General features: G+C 47.1%; 1 protein-coding gene across 1 annotated transcript in view; it reads right to left on the bottom strand.

Moving 5' to 3' along the window:
• Positions 1 to 21080, bottom strand: part of necab2 (N-terminal EF-hand calcium binding protein 2) — a gene marked incomplete at both ends in the record, with an annotated part of 380241 nt that overhangs the window by 55521 nt on the left and 303640 nt on the right. Inside the window, 2 exons of the mRNA XM_084315533.1 lie at positions 3113 to 3125; positions 3707 to 3843. Coding sequence (XP_084171659.1) covers positions 3113 to 3125; positions 3707 to 3843 — 150 coding nt within the window. The remainder of the gene's footprint in view (positions 1 to 3112; positions 3126 to 3706; positions 3844 to 21080) is intronic.

The raw sequence follows: 21080 nt of genomic DNA, 5'->3' as shown, positions 1-21080 counted from the left end.
TAAGCTTCGAATAAAAATCGAAGCTCGGCCCCGAAGCTTCGATTGCCAAAAAAAGCTTCAAAGGTCAGCCCTAGATATCGATAACAATAACATATCACTCGATATTCGATATTATCGATATTGTTATAAGTATAAAAAAAATTATTTTTTTTTTTATTTATTTTTTTACAACAGATGTTGTATGTTTATTTTGCAGCAATTCTTTGTCGTTGCCGCCATCTTTAGTGTTACATCCCCTCACACTCCAGTTCTCAGGCTGCAGCTGGTTTGAAAGCGAAAGTAAACCGGCTTCTCTGCTGGCTGTGGCTCCAGGGGAGTTGAACAGTTCTGGCTCTGCTAGTTTATTTTCTATCTTTTGGCGCTTTTTTGGTGGACAAACCACCGCACATGTGCACCGTGACTCGTGACTGGAGACTAGCTCTGCTAGCACACATAGCCTACTGTGTACACAGACGGTTTCAAACTGTATTTTACACTAGAAAGCAAACCAAATAAATGGACAAGAGAAAAAAATATCTCAATTTGGTCAGTATTGTCATTTGGACAAGCAAAGCCATTACTTTAAGTTGCAGGCAAGAAAGACAAGTCTGTCCACTGTCTCTGGTTTTAAAACTGCCCTGTTGCAGGTCACAGCTCTACTCCTGTGTTGTCAGCTCTGCTCCCTGTGTTGTTAGCTCTACTCTACTGTGTTGTCAGCTCTACTCTACTGTGTTGTCAGCTCTGCTCCCTGTGTTGTCAGCTCTACTCTACTGTGTTGTCAGCTCTACTCCCTGTGTTGTCAGCTCTACTCCCTGTGTTGTCAGCTCTACTCCCTGTGTTGTCAGCTCTACTCTACTGTGTTGTCAGCTCTACTCCCTGTGTTGTCAGCTCTGCTCCCTGTGTTGTCAGCTCTACTCTACTGTGTTGTCAGCTCTGCTCCCTGTGTTGTCAGCTCTACTCTACTGTGTTGTCAGCTCTACTCTACTGTGTTGTCAGCTCTGCTCTACTGTGTTGTCAGCTCTACTCCCTGTGTTGTCAGCTATACTCTACTGTGTTGTCAGCTCTACTCCCTGTGTTGTCAGCTCTACTCTACTGTGTTGTCAGCTCTACTCCCTGTGTTGTCAGCTCTACTCTACTGTGTTGTCAGCTCTACTCCCTGTGTTGTCAGCTCTGCTCCCTGTGTTGTTAGCTCTACTCCCTGTGTTGTCAGCTCTACTCTACTGTGTTGTCAGCTCTACTCCCTGTGTTGTCAGCTCTACTCTACTGTGTTGTCAGCTCTACTCTACTGTGTTGTCAGCTCTACTCCCTGTGTTGTCAGCTCTACTCCCTGTGTTGTCAGCTCTGCTCTACTGTGTTGTCAGCTCTACTCCCTGTGTTGTCAGCTCTACTCTACTGTGTTGTCAGCTCTACTCTACTGTGTTGTCAGCTCTGCTCTACTGTGTTGTCAGCTCTACTCCCTGTGTTGTCAGCTCTACTCCCTGTGTTGTCAGCTCTACTCCCTGTGTTGTCAGCTCTACTCCCTGTGTTGTCAGCTCTACTCTACTGTGTTGTCAGCTCTGCTCTACTGTGTTGTCAGCTCTACTCTACTGTGTTGTCAGCTCTACTCCCTGTGTTGTCAGCTCTACTCTACTGTGTTGTCAGCTCTACTCCCTGTGTTGTCAGCTCTACTCCCTGTGTTGTCAGCTCTACTCCCTGTGTTGTCAGCTCTACTCCCTGTGTTGTCAGCTCTACTCCCTGTGTTGTCAGCTCTACTCCCTGTGTTGTCAGCTCTACTCTACTGTGTTGTCAGCTCTACTCCCTGTGTTGTCAGCTCTACTCTACTGTGTTGTCAGCTCTACTCCCTGTGTTGTCAGCTCTACTCCCTGTGTTGTCAGCTCTACTCTCCTGTGTTGTCAGCTCTACTCTACTGTGTTGTCAGCTCTACTCTCCTGTGTTGTCAGCTCTACTCTACTGTGTTGTCAGCTCTACTCCCTGTGTTGTCAGCTCTGCTGTGTTGTCAGCTCTACTCCCTGTGTTGTCAGCTCTACTCTACTGTGTTGTCAGCTCTGCTCTACTGTGTTGTCAGCTCTACTCCCTGTGTTGTCAGCTCTACTCCCTGTGTTGTCAGCTCTACTCCCTGTGTTGTCAGCTCTACTCCCTGTGTTGTCAGCTCTGCTCTACTGTGTTGTCAGCTCTACTCTACTGTGTTGTCAGCTCTACTCCCTGTGTTGTCAGCTCTACTCTACTGTGTTGTCAGCTCTACTCTACTGTGTTGTCAGCTCTACTCTACTGTGTTGTCAGCTCTACTCTACTGTGTTGTCAGCTCTACTCTACTGTGTTGTCAGCTCTACTCCCTGTGTTGTCAGCTCTACTCTACTGTGTTGTCAGCTCTACTCCCTGTGTTGTCAGCTCTACTCCCTGTGTTGTCAGCTCTACTCTACTGTGTTGTCAGCTCTACTCCCTGTGTTGTCAGCTCTGCTCTACTGTGTTGTCAGCTCTACTCTACTGTGTTGTCAGCTCTGCTCCCTGTGTTGTCAGCTCTACTCCCTGTGTTGTCAGCTCTACTCCCTGTGTTGTCAGCTCTACTCCCTGTGTTGTCAGCTCTACTCTACTGTGTTGTCAGCTCTACTCCCTGTGTTGTCAGCTCTGCTCCCTGTGTTGTCAGCTCTACTCTACTGTGTTGTCAGCTCTACTCTACTGTGTTGTCAGCTCTACTCTACTGTGTTGTCAGCTCTGCTCCTGTGTTGCTTACTTGAGGTTAATGGTCCTAATAGCAAAACAGAGTCTGTATGGTACAGGGAAGTGCCACACACACAGGAAGAAGGCCCCAGGGTGTGTTTATTAATATATAGACGGTTTCCACGTCAGACAGTGTGCTGCGCATCAAGGAGGCCAAAATGTATTTAGATTTGTTAGCCATGCTAGCGATCTAAACAATCAGTCCCTGCCAAAGCTAGATATAATGTAAAAGATAGAGACTCACAGCCATGCTGCTGATTTAGCAAAATTACATCAGCCGTTTTTTCCGAAACGGCAGCTCGTGCAAGTAGGGGGCAACTCAGTCACGTGATTCAGCGGGTGTTGCTGATTGGCTCAAACGTGGTATGTTTATAAACAAGAAACCTCAAGAAAAAACAAGAATACAACTATTTACCTCGTCCTTGGAGCTGGTGCGATGCCAAAAGAAAAACGAACAGATTTTAATGATTTGTTATTTTGGTAGATTGAGTGACATGTCAGTAGATGTATTTTGTATTGTTAAATATGAATTTATACTATTTCATTGTTTTATTGGGTAGCTTCTCTCAACCTCACCACTGCTATTGTCTCATGTCATGGGACTATGAAGCCATCTTGGTCTGATTGTTGAACTACTCCTTATTCACCACTGGGGGGCAGTAGCCCATGGTTACTACACAGAGCTCATCTCATTCTCTGGTTGGCTCTGGGTTGCCGTGGTAACGGGGCTGCGCGAAGCAGACTTGGTGGTGACGCTCATTGACACAGAGGGCAGTGTTGAGCTGGAAGACAGCAGATTAATTCAAATCAGCAGCTGGGTGACGACACACACACACACACACACACACACACACACACACACACACACACACACACACACACACACACACACACACACACACACACACACACACACACACACACACACACACGCATGCTCACACACACAGTCTTCACACATAACAACATTACACAGTGAGGCCCACAGCTCTGCGTGCCAATGGCTCACCTTGATTGGCTGTGCTGCTCGTCAATCGCATCCACGGCACTCTCCACGGAGTTTAGTAGGGACTGGATCTGATTGGCTGATTCCTTCAGCAGGAAACGGGTCACAAACTGCTCAACGTTGCTGCCTCGTTCATATACCTGCAGGGGGAGGGAAGGGGTACAGCCAGGGTCATTTAAATAATCTTTATCATGTTTTCCACACATCACAGAGCATGCCCCCCGCCCATCTGTCTCCCTCACACTCTCATTCTCTTTGTCAGAAAAAGTATTTGTGTTCTGATGCAAAAATGTTTCCTCCAAGCTCCCTCCGTACTTCCTTTTGACTGTTGAAGGGCTTTTCAAGGTAGACAGACAGACAGGCCTCTCCCAGGTGTGTCTGTTTAAAAATAGAGAAGCAAGCAGGTCCAGCTGGAGAGGAACCATCTGGTCCCAGAAGAACTGCTGTCTGAGGTGAAGAGTCTCGGCTGTCACATGCAATTTAGGGATGTCTGACGCTGTTCAACTCCGTGGAAGGAGAGCGAGAGAGAGAGAGAGAGAGAGAGAGAGAGAGAGAGAGAGAGAGAGAGAGAGAGAGAGAGAGAGAGAGAGAGAGAGAGAGCACCTACAGTAATATGATAACAGGGTGTGTGCTGTGGTAGTGAGGTCTGCTCAGAGCACCTACAGTAATATGATAACAGGGTGTGTGTGGTAGTGAGGTCTGCTCAGAGCACCTACAGTAATATGATAACAGGGTGTGTGTGGTAGTGAGGTCTGCTCAGAGCACCTACAGTAATATGATAACAGGGTGTGTGTGGTAGTGAGGTCTGCTCAGAGCACCTACAGTAATATGATAACAGGGTGTGTGTGGTAGTGAGGTCTGCTCAGAGCACCTACAGTAATATGATAACAGGGTGTGTGTGGTAGTGAGGTCTGCTCAGAGCACCTACAGTAATATGATAACAGGGTGTGTGCTGTGGTAGTGAGGTCTGCTCAGAGCACCTACAGTAATATGATAACAGGGTGTGTGCGGTAGTGAGGTCTGCTCAGAGCACCTACAGTAATATGATAACAGGGTGTGTGCGGTTGCGCAGGTGTAACATCTCTTTGAGTGGCATTTTAGTTGACTCTGAGTTATGTTGTTGTTAACAGGTTAATCACAGTGGTGTAGTGCTATTTTTGGAAGTGGGGGAACGTGCCCACTGTACTGCAATAGAGTGTAGACACTGAGCAGTGAACGATCGTTTGAAGGAGACACCCCTGCTTAATCACACAAATTGGTCCACAAATGTCGCAGGGAATCTCTTTCTGAACTGCTGTGAAAGGTCAGTCAGAGAGACACAGGTCAGATGCAGATGCTGGCAGCTGACATCAAGGCAGAAAATGATATGGCCAAAATATACAGCAATGTAGTCAGGAAAGTGACAGCAAATACAGATGGTGCAATATCCCATCCTCGTAATGACTAGTAGCCTGGCCGTCATTGACTGCTTTATGTGTGCATCTCACTGCTCTTTGTGCAGAAGGAGGAGGATACTGTGATGTGAGGGCTGGGTCAGGCAAGGTTACACGCAGCAAAGTCCCATCTACTGTGATGTGAGGGCTGGGTCAGGCAAGGTTACACGCAGCAAAGTCCCATCTACTGTGATGTGAGGGCTGGGTCAGGCAAGGTTACACGCAGCAAAGTCCCATCTACTGTGATGTGAGGGCTGGGTCAGGCAAGGTTACACGCAGCAAAGTCCCATCTACTGTGATGTGAGGGCTGGGTCAGGCAAGGTTACACGCAGCAAAGTCCCATCTACTGTGCATGGTTTCTAAAAACCTTAATCAATACAGCGTTGTATTTGTCAGCTACAATAACTGCTTCCTCACATCGATAAACGGAGCACTCTACCCTGCATGGTGTTCTTCAACTGGCCAAACAGTCGCACTGAGTTTGTACTCTTTGTTTTTCATGTCCCTGTTACAACCAGGTTACAACTGGTAACAGTATTCAAAGCTGAAGTCATACACAAACAGTGGACATCTGGAAATCATACAGTTAAAATGGAAAATCTATCTTAATTCATAATGTTCACACTTGGATTTTGAAGCAGTGAATTCTGAAGTCCAGCACTGTGCGAAAACAACCAAAACCCGGAGATATTTTTTTTTATAATTCTTGTGAAATCTGGATCATATCTGGAGATTATATTATATGCTTTATGCCAGGTCAAATACTGAGCCACCATTTGCCTCCTATCGTATACTGTGCCCAGATACATCTAAGGTTTCATACAATTAAATCAAATATCTGAATAATGTCCACGTGCCATATATTGAAATTATGTGGGCTTAGTATTTGGCTAGGATATGACCAAACCAAATGATGATTTCATAATAAATATCCTCAGCCACATATTCCTGGAAATATAAAATTCCAATATAAAAACAATTCCGTCTTCCCTGCTACTTCCCTGTTTGTTTTGTTTTCATCAGGTCATCCCCCACCAGGGTTAGTCCCCTTTTTCAAAATTGTCTGGCAACTGATGAGCTTGCAGCTCAGGAGGTTGATGATTTTCTGGAGCCCCTGACTGAGGAGGTGATGCCAGCCATGTTTGACAGCATGGGCAGCTGTTGCCAGGAGCTGAGAGCTGGAAAGGGAGAATTTGGCTTTGGAAATACTGAGAGAGCTCTCTCACAGAACATACTGTCTCAAGTCACAGAATATCGCTCACATAGCTTCCCCTACAGCTTTATCTTTGTTTATATTTTTATTGAAATTTTTTATATACATTTATTATTTGAATGGCTTAAAGCTATATCTGTACTTGACGTTTGTTTGTTGTTGTTTGCATATTTGAAATAAACAATCAATAAATCAATCAATTCTAACATTATTCCTTCAAGATCTCCGTCAAGACGGCCAACCCATAGGGTACAAGTCATTCTAACATTATTCCCACTAATGCTTTCTAACCAATTGGGGGACCCTGCTGTCCTCATCATAAATTGATCAATACAGACCGTATTAATTAATGTTGTGTTTCTTTTTCAAATGTAGCCAAGAGTAAAAACCCTAACGGGCCTAACCCTATCAAAACAGCAGTCAAAGTGTCTATTTTCAGCACTACGTTTGTTTACAGATGATTTTAATAATTTTTTTTTAATAAGAGTTTCTCTGAATAATGTGAATTCTCTGTGCATTGCATTGGAAAAAGGTGAGTAGTCACGCGAGGAAATGACTAAATCCAGATTTAACACTGCCATTGGAAAGATGAGATTTGGCCCTATCCATAGATGTATGACTTGGCCATAATAAGGTAATTTATAGGCCTGATATATATTCAATTTGCATTATAGTTCAAATTGCATGTGTCCGGATGGCAAAATTCAGTACTCTATCTACAAAAAACGCTGTAAATCATCTCCCCTTTATTAATTTGCTTATATTTTTTGTACATTTGATCTCAAGAAGCAAAATTCCTCCAACTGCAATGTTATTCACCATCAAAGATGCAAAGAAAAATGATCATTTATATTCTCCTTTGTTTCATTACAATTTACTCAAGCATAGTAACAGACACAATATTTCTGATACTGGGAATACATTCCCTGAGATCCATAGATGTTCCTACATGTAGATACCAAGAACATGCTAATTGACCTTGTAGAAGTGGAGCAATCTTCCATTTTCTTGGGCATGTACTTTTAGTCAGATTTTCTGAAAATAGGGCTGCAGCTTAACAGGTTAAATCTAGGCATCAGTACTAAAAATAATGAATACAAATAGTACCAGTGCATATTGCTTTTACAACTAGAAAAAGCTGAGGAAATAAATGTAAAATCAGTAATAGTTTGTTTATTTTTAACCTCTAGTACCGCATAGGAAGAAATACATGTTGTATTGGCTTGCCAAAGTAGAGCACTATCATTTAATATTAAATGCATGTATTTAATAAAAATACATGCATTCCATTCCCTTCTGTTTATTCATATTATTGTTATAATAATACAATTATTATTATTATCATCAGAGTAGGAAATATGTTGTTATTCAAAATGCACTAAACAATTACAATATCATAATGAATGTTTACGTTTCACATTTTATTCATCTAAGCGAAGTGGGTGGGGCATATAATGTGAATTCCATGTATGTTTACATGTTCAATCAATGACTGGTATTGTTCATTTAGCAGTGTCAAACTTGACTGGTACACTCTGGGTGCATAGTAGTATAGACATATTAGCATAATAAGTAGTAGTGTGTAGGCATAGTAGGATAGTACAGTAGATAGTAGTATAGACATAGTAACAAAGTACATATATAATAGTAAAATACAATAAAAAGATTATTATTCATATTTTTGTATTCGATTGTAATTGTGTAATTATTCAGATATTGATTGTAATTGTGTGTGTTTGTGTCTACACAGTCCTCATTCCAAATTATGTAAAATCCGACTTTGGAAACATGACACAGTGACTCAGAATAACATAACTGCATTCAAATCGTGACAAAAAAAAAATATATATATATATATATATAAAAAACAAATAAATAAATGTGTATGTAACTTTTGTAACCATTTGGTTTTGCAAAATGATGTACTGAATTATGGTTATTTTTTGTGTGTAAATAATGTCATGTAAAAAGGGCAGGCAATTATAAGCCTCGGCTTCAGCCTACACCCTCTTTCGTCATTTTCTTTCGTTTATAAATGTTCTACTACTAGTACATTGCTTTGTAAAAGAAGACCGAAATAAAATCATTCATTAATTCACGTGACGCTGTACTAACTATGCAAGTTGATGTCATGGCGCATAATGTGGGAGACTAACTCTGCGGAGCCATGCTGACACTTCCGAGTACAACACATGTACCAGCTGAACATGATAAACGGACACCAATTATCTCACAGGCAGGCAACACCCTCCTCCCCAGCTTCAATATAACAGCGGTGCATAACCTACAGTCGTAACCAACGTAGAATTGCTGTTATTTATCGGCTTCCTGTCCTGCTGCACTGCTGCTGCTCTCTGCCAGGGTGGGTCCAGGGTGGGTCCACGCTGCGGTACTGTAGCCTGGCACAGACGCAGGGCTCTTCTTCCTGAGCTACCACAGCGTTAAGTTAAAGGTCTCCATTATTATCACATTATACGTGATTCATACTGTATATGCTGTATATAGTATAGTAGTATAGTATAGTGTCACTAGAGGTATGTCAAATAAACAACATCACTTTGATGGCACAGCCTACTACACTGTCTTTGCAGAATAAACAACATTATATATTATATATATATATTATATACTTATATTATATATACTATATACATATATATATGAGAGAGCGAGAGAAAGAAAGAGAGAATATCGCTTTATTGGTCATTTTGGACATGGTTGCACAGGTCATTGGGATGAGTCACACACACACACACACACACACACACACACACACACACACACACACACACACACACACACACAGACACACACACACACACACACACACACACACACACACATACACACACACACACACACACACACACACACACACACACACACACACACAGCCTCTAAATCTAACGTATGGACTGTACCATCAATGCTGCCGCGTAACGAGCAGTCATTCCATCAGGGAACGTTATGCGATGAGGTCTTCTGTCAACGCTGTTATTTCTTTAAGGGGCATTCCAGTCAACAGCATCACATAATAGACTAATTCAGCTGCTAATTGCAGAAGTCATGCCGCAGTGATTCAGGAAGACAATTAAAGTTCCTACTGTCTTGTCAGCCTTCTTTGTTGCTTTCTAGTCAAAGACAACTCATAGGAGACCCTAACACAAGGGCTGAAAACACCCCCATGAGAGACCCTAACACAGGGGCTGAAAACACCCCCATGAGAGACCCTAACACAAGGGCTGAAAACACCCCCATGAGAGACCCTAACACAAGGGCTGAAAACACCCCCATGAGAGACCCTAACACAAGGGCTGAAAACACCCCCATGAGAGACCCTAACACAGGGGCTGAAAACACCCCCATGAGAGACCCTAACACAAGGGCTGAAAACACCCCCATGAGAGACCCTAACACAGGGGCTGAAAACACCCCCATGAGAGACCCTAACACAAGGGCTGAAAACACCCCCATGAGAGACCCTAACACAAGGGCTGAAAACACCCCCATGAGAGACCCTAACACAAGGGCTGAAAACACCCCCATGAGAGACCCTAACACAAGGGCTGAAAACACCCCCATGAGAGACCCTAACACAAGGGCTGAAAACACCCCCATGAGAGACCCTAACACAAGGGCTGAAAACACCCCCATGAGAGACACTAACACAAGGGCTGAAACCCCCATGAGAGACCCTAACACAAGGGCTGCAACCCCCATGAGAGACCCTAACACAAGGGCTGCAACCCCCATGAGAGACCCTAACACAAGGGCTGCAACCCCCATGAGAGACCCTAACACAAGGGCTGCAACCCCCCATGAGAGACCCTAACACAAGGGCTGCAACCCCCATGAGAGACCCTAACACAAGGGCTGCAACCCCCATGAGAGACCCTAACACAAGGGCTGCAACCCCCATGAGAGACCCTAACACAAGGGCTGCAACCCCCATGAGAGACCCTAACACAAGGGCGGCCGGCAACCCCCCATGAGAGACCCTAACACAAGGGCTGCAAACCCCCCATGAGAGGCCCTAACACAAGGGCTGCAACCCCCATGAGAGACCCTAACACAAGGGCTGCAACCCCATGAGAGACCCTAACACAAGGGCTGCAAACCCCCCATGAGAGGCCCTAACACAAGGGCTGCAACCCCCATGAGAGACCCTAACACAAGGGCTGCAACCCCCATGAGAGACCCTAACACAAGGATGGACACACACACTCACGCACACGCACACACACACACACACACACACACACACACACACACACACACACACACACACACACACACACACACACACACACACACACACACACACACACACACACACACACACACACACACACACACACACACACACACACACACACACACACACACACACACACACACACACACACACACACACACACACTAATAAGCCACCATCTAAATGTGATGAGCAGAGCAGCCATGCCTGGTCCAGTCAGCAGTAGATCAATGATTCTCCATGTCACAACCGTAATCAATATGAGATTCAGTGAACAGAAATTAGTATGAATGTTGAAGTAAGATCAGGGCTGCGTGGTTTCATTGCTGATTTGAGAACAGATTATTCACTAATGAATGTCATGCTGGGATTCAGTTGCCACTGACAAGATGGGATACGAGAATAAACAGAAAGGACTGATATGAAATGATGGCATTTAGGACGTACAGTAATCAACACAATGCAGATAATGTGACTTTGCACGGTCAAACCTGCCTTGTTATAGGCCAAATGTTTTGCAAAACTGAATCTAACTTGTAAATAATATATAGACCCACGCTGTGTGAAAGAAATACAATTTTGTACAACTTTCGGTCTCCAGTTTCAATGACGGAGACGGGCAGAGATGACAGCTGGCACCAAATCCACTCCGAAGAAGAGACAACGGACATGGACCCAGTACTTTGCTGGCGGTGTGCAAATATGCAGAGAAACATTAAATATATTTCTAACCATTTGTGTTAAATTGTATCTGAATCAAGAGATTCTCTTCACTCTGTCAACATTTTTAATGTATCTCTCCGTCGCATACAGGCTGGCTGGCAGTGCGCGGAAGTAAGCATATAATCTTGACATTTTATAGATTGGTAGTTTTCTCTAACGTATACAACTGCATCTAATTCCTATTGTTTCTCTATCTACTCCAGTGCACTCCGCAGACACATGCTGCTCGCGTGTAAATATGACAGATGAAGAGGTAGAGAGGATAAAAGAGTGAGAGGAAGAGAAGGAGAGAGAGAGAGGGAGAGAGAGGCGCTTGTCTCTGGTTTTATAATAAAATGGCTATTTGGATAAGATGCAGAGAGGGACATTGTTAGGAGCCCTCAACAGAAAAGGAGGAGACCTATAGGCATTGTGTGTGTGTGTGTGTGTGTGTGTGTGTGTGTGTGTGTGTGTGTGTGTGTGTGTGTGTGTGTGTGTGTGTGTGTGTGTGTGTGTGTGTGTGTGTGTGTGTGTGTGTGTGTGTGTGTGTGTGTGTGTGTGTGTGTGTGTGTGTGTGTGTGTGTGTGTGTGTGTGCATGTGTGTGTGTGTGTGTAGGGGGGAAGGGTAAATTGCAGGAAGATATTGATCCAAATATGGTCCAAACACCAAAATGTATGTATTCTCTCTCCCCCTCTCTGTGTGTGAGGTTGTGTGAGGTTTTCTAGTTTAAACTTCAGTCCAGTATTTTTGATTAATGTTCCGCTGTGATCGCCTTTTCCCCTCTTTTGTCATTGTCAGCTCTGTATGTTTTTTGTATGAGTTAAATAAATAGTTTTTTTTGTGATACAAAAGCCTCTGTTCCTCTCCCCCCTTTACTGGAAACCCTGTGTGGGGATTTAACTCAAAGTTAAACTGTAAGATGGTCAACTGTCTCTCACACCATGACATCATAATAACAAAGGTAGAAGGTAGAAAGTGTTAGGCAGGGGGGGAGGGTTAGGTGTATTGCAATGGCCTGTGGGTCAGAGTTACACAGTAAATTTCACAGAGTTCATTTTACTCAAACTGAGTACATGTACAATGTACAATGTACTCAGTTTGAGTAAAATTTACTCTGCGAAATGTACTGTGTAGTTAGTTCAGCATGCATCATTAAGAAAAACCAATACAAGTATTTGTGTTATGGTTTGTAACCGACCCCAATCGCACAACACAAGACAGGTATGAGAGTAAGCCAAGAACTGGGCATTTATTGAAACACACAGAAAACGGCACTGTCCCTTTAAGGGAGAACACAAATTACTGGAAAACAAGAAATGGGAAAAAGGCACAGTGCCTTTAAGAGGCGAGCTGGCTAAGGGGAAGGCTAAGGGAAACAGGACAGGGCAAGGGACAAGGGCAGGAACTGGGAGGACTAGGAGGACTGGACAGGGATGACTAGGAGGACTAGAGAGGGGAAACAGGAACAGAGGCCCGCGGAGGCGGGCTGGGGACAGGGAAGACTAGGAGGACTAGAAGGACTGGACAGGGAGGACTAGAGGACTGGACAGGGAGGACTAGGAGGACAAGAAGACTGGGATACAAGCATTAGAAGAATGTTGCTGCTCTGCAGCTTCTCCCGGGAAGGTTCGTCTGAGGAATCTGACAGTGACGTCAGAGCCGCTCTGCAGTATCCTCTCGGCAGCTCTCCGAGGTGGAAACGGGACAGAGAGGGAGAGAGAGAGCGGGTTAGCTCAGAGTACAGTTGGGAACAGAGCAGGTGACAGGAGAAGTGACTTGTCCCAAAACAGAGTAATCCAAGTGACTGAATCTTCGGTGTAAATACACACTGCGAGTAATGTCCCAACAACAATCCACGTGATAGAATCTTCGGTGCAAATACACACAGTGAGCGAAGTCCCAATTATAATCCAAGTGATAATATCTTCGGTGTGAAATCACACAGTGAGCAAAGTTCAAGCAAATATTATCCCAAATGAACAATCCAAAAAGCAGGCACAGGGTGAGTGACAGTCTGAACAAAAGCAGGATCTCTTCAGTGTTTAACACACACGAAAAATGATAGGGTCAAAAGACAGTCTTGCAAAACTCACCCAGGCGCTGTGCGTAAAGAGAGCAGGATCAAACAGGGCGAGCGCGTCGCTACGGGGAACGGGTTGTCCAAGCGGAATACTGAGTGGTGCGCGGCTGTTTGGAGTACGCGCCGGTACGGAGAGCGCGTCTGGCTCGGAGGTCTGGATGCGCGTCAGGATGTGCGTCTGGAGTGAAGAGCGCGTCTGCTGCGCGGAGGTCTGGATGCGCGTCTGGATGCGCGTCTGGAGTGAAGAGCGCGTCTTCTGCGCAGAGGTCTGGATGCGCGTCTGGAGTGAAGAGCGCGTCTGCTGCGCGGAGGTCTGGATGCGCGTCTGGATGCGCGTCTGGAGTGAAGAGCGCGTCTGCTGCGCGGAGGTCTGGATGCGCGTCTGGAGTGAAGAGCGCGTCTGCTGCGCGGAGGTCTGGATGCGCGTCTGGATGCGCGTCTGGAGTGAAGAGCGCGTCTGCTGCGCGGAGGTCTGGATGCGCGTCTGGGCGTCTGCTGCGCGGAGGTCTGGATGCGCGTCTGGACGTCTGCTGCGCGGAGGTCTGAAGTGGAACACTGGAATACCTCCCGTGGAAGTTTAGAGAGCGCAGTCCAGTGTCTCCTTCCAGGCAAACGGCGACAGGAGGCGAAGGCTTGAGCGCATCTCACGCCGGAGATGAAAACAGCATAAGAGACAGAAACCGAAACTCCCGTAGGAGCCCTTAGACAGAGAACCTCCCGAAGGAGTCTTGGTGATAGAGATATGATACGGAACGACCCGACAAGGGACAGAGGGGAAGAGCGAGGTACTTAAAGCCCACAGGCGCGCTAATTAGAATACACATCAGGTGCGTGATGGTAATTGATACTTGAAACTAGAAGTGTGTGTTCGGCACCAGACCAATCAAACACATAATGACAGGTAGTCCAAGGGTGTGGCTGCTGAAGAGCAAACGAACGCGAGGGTGGGGGCTAGTGAAGTGAGGAGACAGGGAATTAAAGTACAGGGAACAGGAATTAAAGGTCCAGGGAGAGGAGAACCTCACAGTACTCCCCCCTCCACGGGAGCCACCGGGCGACCCAAAAACACAGACAGAGGGGCAGGGGAAAAAACAAGGCAACAAAACAAAAAGTACTGGGCCATGCTAGCAGGGGAAGCTACAACAAAAGTGGGGCTAGCAAAGGAACAGGGCAGCTGAGGGGTAACTAGGGAAGCCGAGGGGCAACTAGAGGAGCTGAGGGGTAACCAGAGGAGCTGAGGGGTAACTAGAGGAGCTGAGGGGTAACTAGAGGAGCAGAGGGGTAACTATGAGGAGCACCGGGAAGGGGCTAGCAGAGGGAAAGGGTAGCTTCCAGGGCACTGATAGCTACAGGGCCTATGCTAGCTGTACCGCTATATTAACATAGAGGCTGCGCTAGCTGCCGGAGCTAGGCTGGCAGACAGGGCTGGACCAGCATGAGAGAACAAGCTAGCTGGAAGGACAGTCCTAGCTGTGGGGAACTGACCTTGCTAGCTGAAGGGGCAGTCCTAGCAGTGAGAGAAAACTGACCTTGCTAGCTGAAGGGGCAGTCCTAGCAGTGGGAGCAAACTGACCTTGCTAGCTGAAGGGGCAGTCCTAGCAGTGGGAGAAAACTGACCTTGCTAGCTGAAGGGGCAGTCCTAGCAGTGGGAGAAAACTGACCTTGCTAGCTGAAGGGGCAGTCCTAGCAGTGGGAGCAAACTGACCTTGCTAGTTGAAGGGGCAGTCCTAGCAGTGGGAGAAAACTGACCTTGCTAGCTGAAGGGGCAGTCCTAGCAGTGGGAGAAAACTGACCTTGCTAGCTGAAAGGGCAGTCCTAGCAGTGGGAAAAACTGACCTTGCTAGCTGAAGGGGCAGTCCTAGCAGTGGGAGAAAACTGACCTTGCTAGCTGAAAGGGCAGTCCTAGCAGTGGGAAAACTGACCTTGCTAGCTGAAAGGGCAGTCCTAGCAGTGGGAGAAAACTGACCTTGCTAGCTGAAAGGGCAGTCCTAGCAGTGGGAAAAAACTGACCTTGCTAGCTGAAAGGGCAGTCCTAGCAGTGGGAAAACTGACCTTGCTAGCTGAAAGGGCAGTCCTAGCAGTGGGAGAAAACTGACCTTGCTAGCTGAAAGGGCAGTCCTAGCAGTGGGAAAAAACTGACCTTGCTAGCTGAAAGGGCAGTCCTAGCAGTGGGAAAACTGACCTTGCTAGCTGAAAGGGCAGTCCTAGCAGTGGGAGAAAACTGACCTTGCTAGCTGAAAGGGCAGTCCTAGCAGTGGGAAAAAAACTGACCTTGCTAGCTGAAAGGGCAGTCCTAGCAGTGGGAAAACTACACAAAAAGTGGAGGCCATGCAGAGGGACCGGGTTAGGTGCCTGGGCATGGCTAGCTACAGGGCCTATGCTAGCTGCAAGGGCTGCATTAACATAGAGGCTGTGCTAACAGCCGGGGCTAAGCTAGCAGACTGGGGCCATGCAGAGGGACTGGGTTAGCTGCCTGGGCATGGCTAGCTACAGGGCCTATGCCAGCAGCAAGGGCTGCATTAACATAAAGGCTGTGCTAGCAGCCGGGGCTAAGCTAGCAGACTGGGGCCATGCTGGTAGTAGAGGCCTAACAAGCTGCAGGGGAGCTAACGAGGCTAACAGGGAAGCAAACAGGGGAGTACTAACAAGCTAACAGGGGAGCCAACAGGGAAGCCAACAGGGAAGCTAACAGGCTAAACAGGGGAGCTAACAAAAAAAAAAGGCAAACTCAACATACACCGTCTGTGCTGGCTGGGGTCGTCGATTGGTCGGGTCGTACTGTTATGGTTTGTAACCGACCCCAATCGCACAACACAAGACAGGTATGAGAGTAAGCCAAGAACTGGGCATTTATTGAAACACACAGAAAACGGCACTGTCCCTTTAAGGGAGAACACAAATTACTGGAAAACAAGAAATGGGAAAAAGGCACAGTGCCTTTAAGAGGCGAGCTGGCTAAGGGGAAGGCTAAGGGAAACAGGACAGGGCAAGGGACAAGGGCAGGAACTGGGAGGACTAGGAGGACTGTACAGGGATGACTAGGAGGATTAGAGAGGGGAAACAGGAACAGAGGCCCGCGGAGGCGGGCTGGGGACAGGGAAGACTAGGAGGACTAGAAGGACTGGACAGGGAGGACTAGGAGGACTAGAGGACTGGACAGGGAGGACTAGGAGGACAAGAAGACTGGGATACAAGCATTAGAAGAATGTTGCTGCTCTGCAGCTTCTCCCGGGAAGGTTCGTCTGAGGAATCTGACAGTGACGTCAGAGCCGCTCTGCAGTATCCTCTCGGCAGCTCTCCGAGGTGGAAACGGGACAGAGAGGGAGAGAGAGAGCGGGTTAGCTCAGAGTACAGTTGGGAACAGAGCAGGTGACAGGAGAAGTGACTTGTCCCAAAACAGAGTAATCCAAGTGACTGAATCTTCGGTGTAAATACACACTGCGAGTAATGTCCCAACAACAATCCACGTGATAGAATCTTCGGTGCAAATACACACAGTGAGCGAAGTCCCAATTATAATCCAAGTGATAATATCTTCGGTGTGAAATCACACAGTGAGCAAAGTTCAAGCAAATATTATCCCAAATGAACAATCCAAAAAGCAGGCACAGGGTGAGTGACAGTCTGAACAAAAGCAGGATATCTTCAGTGTTTAACACACACGAAAAATGATAGGGTCAAAAGACAGTCTTGCAAAACTCACCCAGGCGCTGTGCGTAAAGAGAGCAGGATCAAACAGGGCGAGCGCGTCGCTACGGGGAACGGGTTGTCCAAGCGGAATACTGAGTGGTGCGCGGCTGTTTGGAGTACGCGCCGGTACGGAGAGCGCGTCTGGCTCGGAGGTCTGGATGCGCGTCAGGATGCGCGTCTGGAGTGAAGAGCGCGTCTGCTGCGCGGAGGTCTGGATGCGCGTCTGGATGCGCGTCTGGAGTGAAGAGCGCGTCTGCTGCGCGGAGGTCTGGATGCGCGTCTGGATGCACGTCTGGAGTGAAGAGCGCGTCTGCTGCGCGGAGGTCTGGATGCGCGTCTGGATGCGCGTCTGGAGTGAAGAGCGCGTCTGCTGTGCGGAGGTCTGGATGCGCGTCTGGATGCGCGTCTGGAGTGAAGAGCGCGTCTGCTGCGCGGAGGTCTGGATGCGCGTCTGGATGCGCGTCTGGAGTGAAGAGCGCGTCTGCTGCGCGGAGGTCTGGATGCGCGTCTGGGCGTCTGCTGCGCGGAGGTCTGGATGCGCGTCTGGACGTCTGCTGCGCGGAGGTCTGAAGTGGAACACTGGAATACCTCCCGTGGAAGTTTAGAGAGCGCAGTCCAGTGTCTCCTTCCAGGCAAACGGCGACAGGAGGCGAAGGCTTGAGCGCATCTCACGCCGGAGATGAAAACAGCATAACAGACAGAAACCGAAACTCCCGTAGGAGCCCTTAGACAGAGAACCTCCCGAAGGAGTCTTGGTGATAGAGATATGATACGGAACGACCCGACAAGGGACAGAGGGGAAGAGCGAGGTACTTAAAGCCCACAGGCGCGCTAATTAGAATACACATCAGGTGCGTGATGGTAATTGATACTTGAAACTAGAAGTGTGTGTTCGGCACCAGACCAATCAAACACATAATGACAGGTAGTCCAAGGGTGTGGCTGCTGAAGAGCAAACGAACGCGAGGGTGGGGGCTAGTGAAGTGAGGAGACAGGGAATTAAAGTACAGGGAACAGGAATTAAAGGTCCAGGGAGAGGAGAACCTCACAATTTGAAGGTCTGTGGCTCAAGACAAACTATTGTGGTATCATCATGGTTAATAAAACATAGATTGTATGTAAAACATAGAAGTATCTGCCCGATATGTACAAGTGATGGATTATTATGAACCTGTACTTCCATAGCATGTAAAAAAAAAAGAATCCACAAGACCTCAACAAAACCCCAAAGTCTGTGCCTGGTTGCATATAAAGAATGCAGCCATCTGGCCACGGCTGCCTATTGGAGGTATAATAACACAGAATCACTGGATGGTGTGGGTGGCTTGAGCTGGGTGGGCACGGTCAACGCCTCTGTGCCAGGAACAATAAGAGAGCAGAGCCGTAGAGACAGAGGGGAGGAGGAGGAGGAGGAGGAGGAGGAGGAGGAGGAGGAGGAGGAGGAGGAGGAGGAGGAGGAGGAGGAGGAGGAGGAGGAGAGGTGGTTGAAAAGTACAGGTGATGAAGGAGGTGTCAAAGAGTAATAAGAAGGAGAGATGGAGAGGAGGAGAAATAGAGAGGAGGAGAGCTGAGAGGAAGAGAGATAGAGAGGAGGAGAGCTGAGAGGAGGAGAGATGAAGAGAGAATAAGGATAATAAATGAAGCGGAGCCCAAAAGACGAATGGTGGTTGGGTGAGACAGAGAGGAGGAATAAAAAAAATAATAAAAAAAAGGAGATGCGGGATGTGATGATGACAGATGAAGAGGTAGAGAGGATAAAAGAGTGAGAGGAAGAGAAGGAGAGAGAGAGAGGGAGAGAGAGGGATGTGGGGAAGAGAAGGAGAGATAGAGAGATGGATGAGGGGAAGAGAAGGAGAGATAGAGAGAGACCGATGAGGGGTAGAGGAGGAGAGGTAGAAACAATTTGGGCTCAAGGACAATATAGCTGCAGGACATCAAAGTGTGTGTGTGTGTGTGTGTGTGTGTGTGTGTGTGTGTGTGTGTGTGTGTGTGTGTGTGTGTGTGTGTGTGTGTGTGTGTGTGTGTGTGTGTGTGTGTGTGTGTGTGTGTGTGTGTGTGTGTGTGTGTGTGTGTGTGTGTGTGTGTGCGTGTGTGTGTGTGTGTGTGTTATTGAATATATTCTCCAGGGTTAGTTAGTGGCCATCCCTCGGTACAGAATAAAGATATGTATACGATGTGATTGATGCGTCAAGGTTCATCTAGCATTATTGATGAACAAGGATCCTCTGATGCAATCGTCTACGTGTGTGTGTGTGTGTGTGTGTGTGTGTGTGTGTGTGTGTGTGTGTGTGTGTGTGTGTGTGTGTGTGTGTGTGTGTGTGTGTGTGTGTGTGTGTGTGTGTGTGTGTGTGTGTGTGTGTGTGTGAATATTTGAGTGTGCTTGCACACTGTACAGTATGTGTGTGTCTCTGCATGTTTGAGTGGATGTGTTTGTGTGCAAAAAAGGAATCGTGTGCTTTTGAAGCAGGTATGTGTATTGTGCGCATGTGTCTGTCTGTTTGTGTTATATTTTGCAAATAGAGGTGTGTGTGTGCGTGTGTGTGTGGACACTGTCTGTCACCTGCAGCCTAACCTTTATTGGGTTAGGCACAATACAACTTCCAAGTCCATGAACATCAACCCGGCCATGAACTACTGGATCCTTGACTTCCTCAACAAGAGAACCCAAAAAGTCAAGGTGAACAATCTCACATCCCACTCCCTGACACTCAGCACTGGTGCCCCTCGGGGCTGCGTCCTCTCCCCCTGGCTCTTCTCCCTCTACACCAACCAACTCATCTCCCTGGACAGCTCAGTAAACATGTTCAAATATGCAGACGACACCACCATCCTCGGCCTGATCAAAGACAATGACGAGTCCTCATACCGGCGAGAGGTGGACAGAGCAGCGAGATGGTGCTCCATCAACCACCTCCTGCTCAACACCTCCAAAACCACGGAAATAGCCATTGATTTCAGATCTGCCAAAAAAACACACAAACTCCCACTATCAATCTCTGACCAATCCATAACTCTGACGGACTCACTCAAATTCCTCGGCACCCACATCAACAATAACTTAAAATGGGACACCAACATCACCTCCATCACGAAAAAGGCCCAGCAGCTGAGGAAGTACAGGGTCAAACGCCACCTGCTGGTCCAATTATATACTGCCATCATCCAAAGCATACTCACCTCATCAATCATAGTCTGGTACGGTTCTGCATAAAACACTCCATTCAAAAACGTCAGCGCATCATAAACAAGGCCTCCAAAATTATAGGGTGTGACCTTCCCTCCCTGGACTCCATCTTCACCTCCCGCACAACCACCCGCGCCAGAAAAATTGCAAAGGACCCCTCACACCCAGCACAGCCCCTGTTTCAGTGCCTGCCCTCAGGTAGGCGCTTCAAGTCCATCCTCTCAAAAACCATCCGCTTCAAGGACAGCTTCTTCCCAACCGCCATTCAAACCCTGAACTCCCTTGGCCCCCCTCTCCCCCTCCCCCCTAACACTAACCAAGCTCCTGACCTGATAGACTAGCCCCTCCATGTGTTATGTTGTGTTGTGTCGTGCTGTGCTGTATTTATGTATTTATCGTGTCATGTTGTGCTGTACTATGTATCCATTGCTAGGAAGGGGGGGGGGGGGGGGGGGGGGGGGTAATGTATCTATGTTCCATTTTTTTGTACTGTAGAGCTTAATACACTCTGTACCGATCACAGTACCGATCACAACCTGGTTGTGTGGCAATAAAGGAATCTTGTATCTTGTATCTTGTGTCTTGTAAGTTGTATTGTAAGTTGTATTGTTGCCAGCAGGGGGCCTTTCTGTTTGCGTGGGTTTACTCTGGATACGCCGGTTACCTCCCACACCACAAGACATGCATGTGGGGTTTCCTACCATTGCCCTTGACTGGCATTACAATTGGAGTTGGTTCCTGCTTTGTATCTCTCGATAACCTGTCTTGCTTAAGTGTTGCATGGCTAGAGTCTAGGTTTTGAACATTCCGCTATTCATT

Source organism: Notolepis coatsorum, assembly GCF_963971535.1.
Source record: "Notolepis coatsorum genome assembly, chromosome: 6".
Classification (NCBI taxonomy): Eukaryota; Metazoa; Chordata; class Actinopteri; order Aulopiformes; family Paralepididae; genus Notolepis; species Notolepis coatsorum.
The sequence above is the reverse complement of the archived record's forward strand: the minus strand, read 5'-3'. Positions and strand labels throughout refer to the sequence as shown.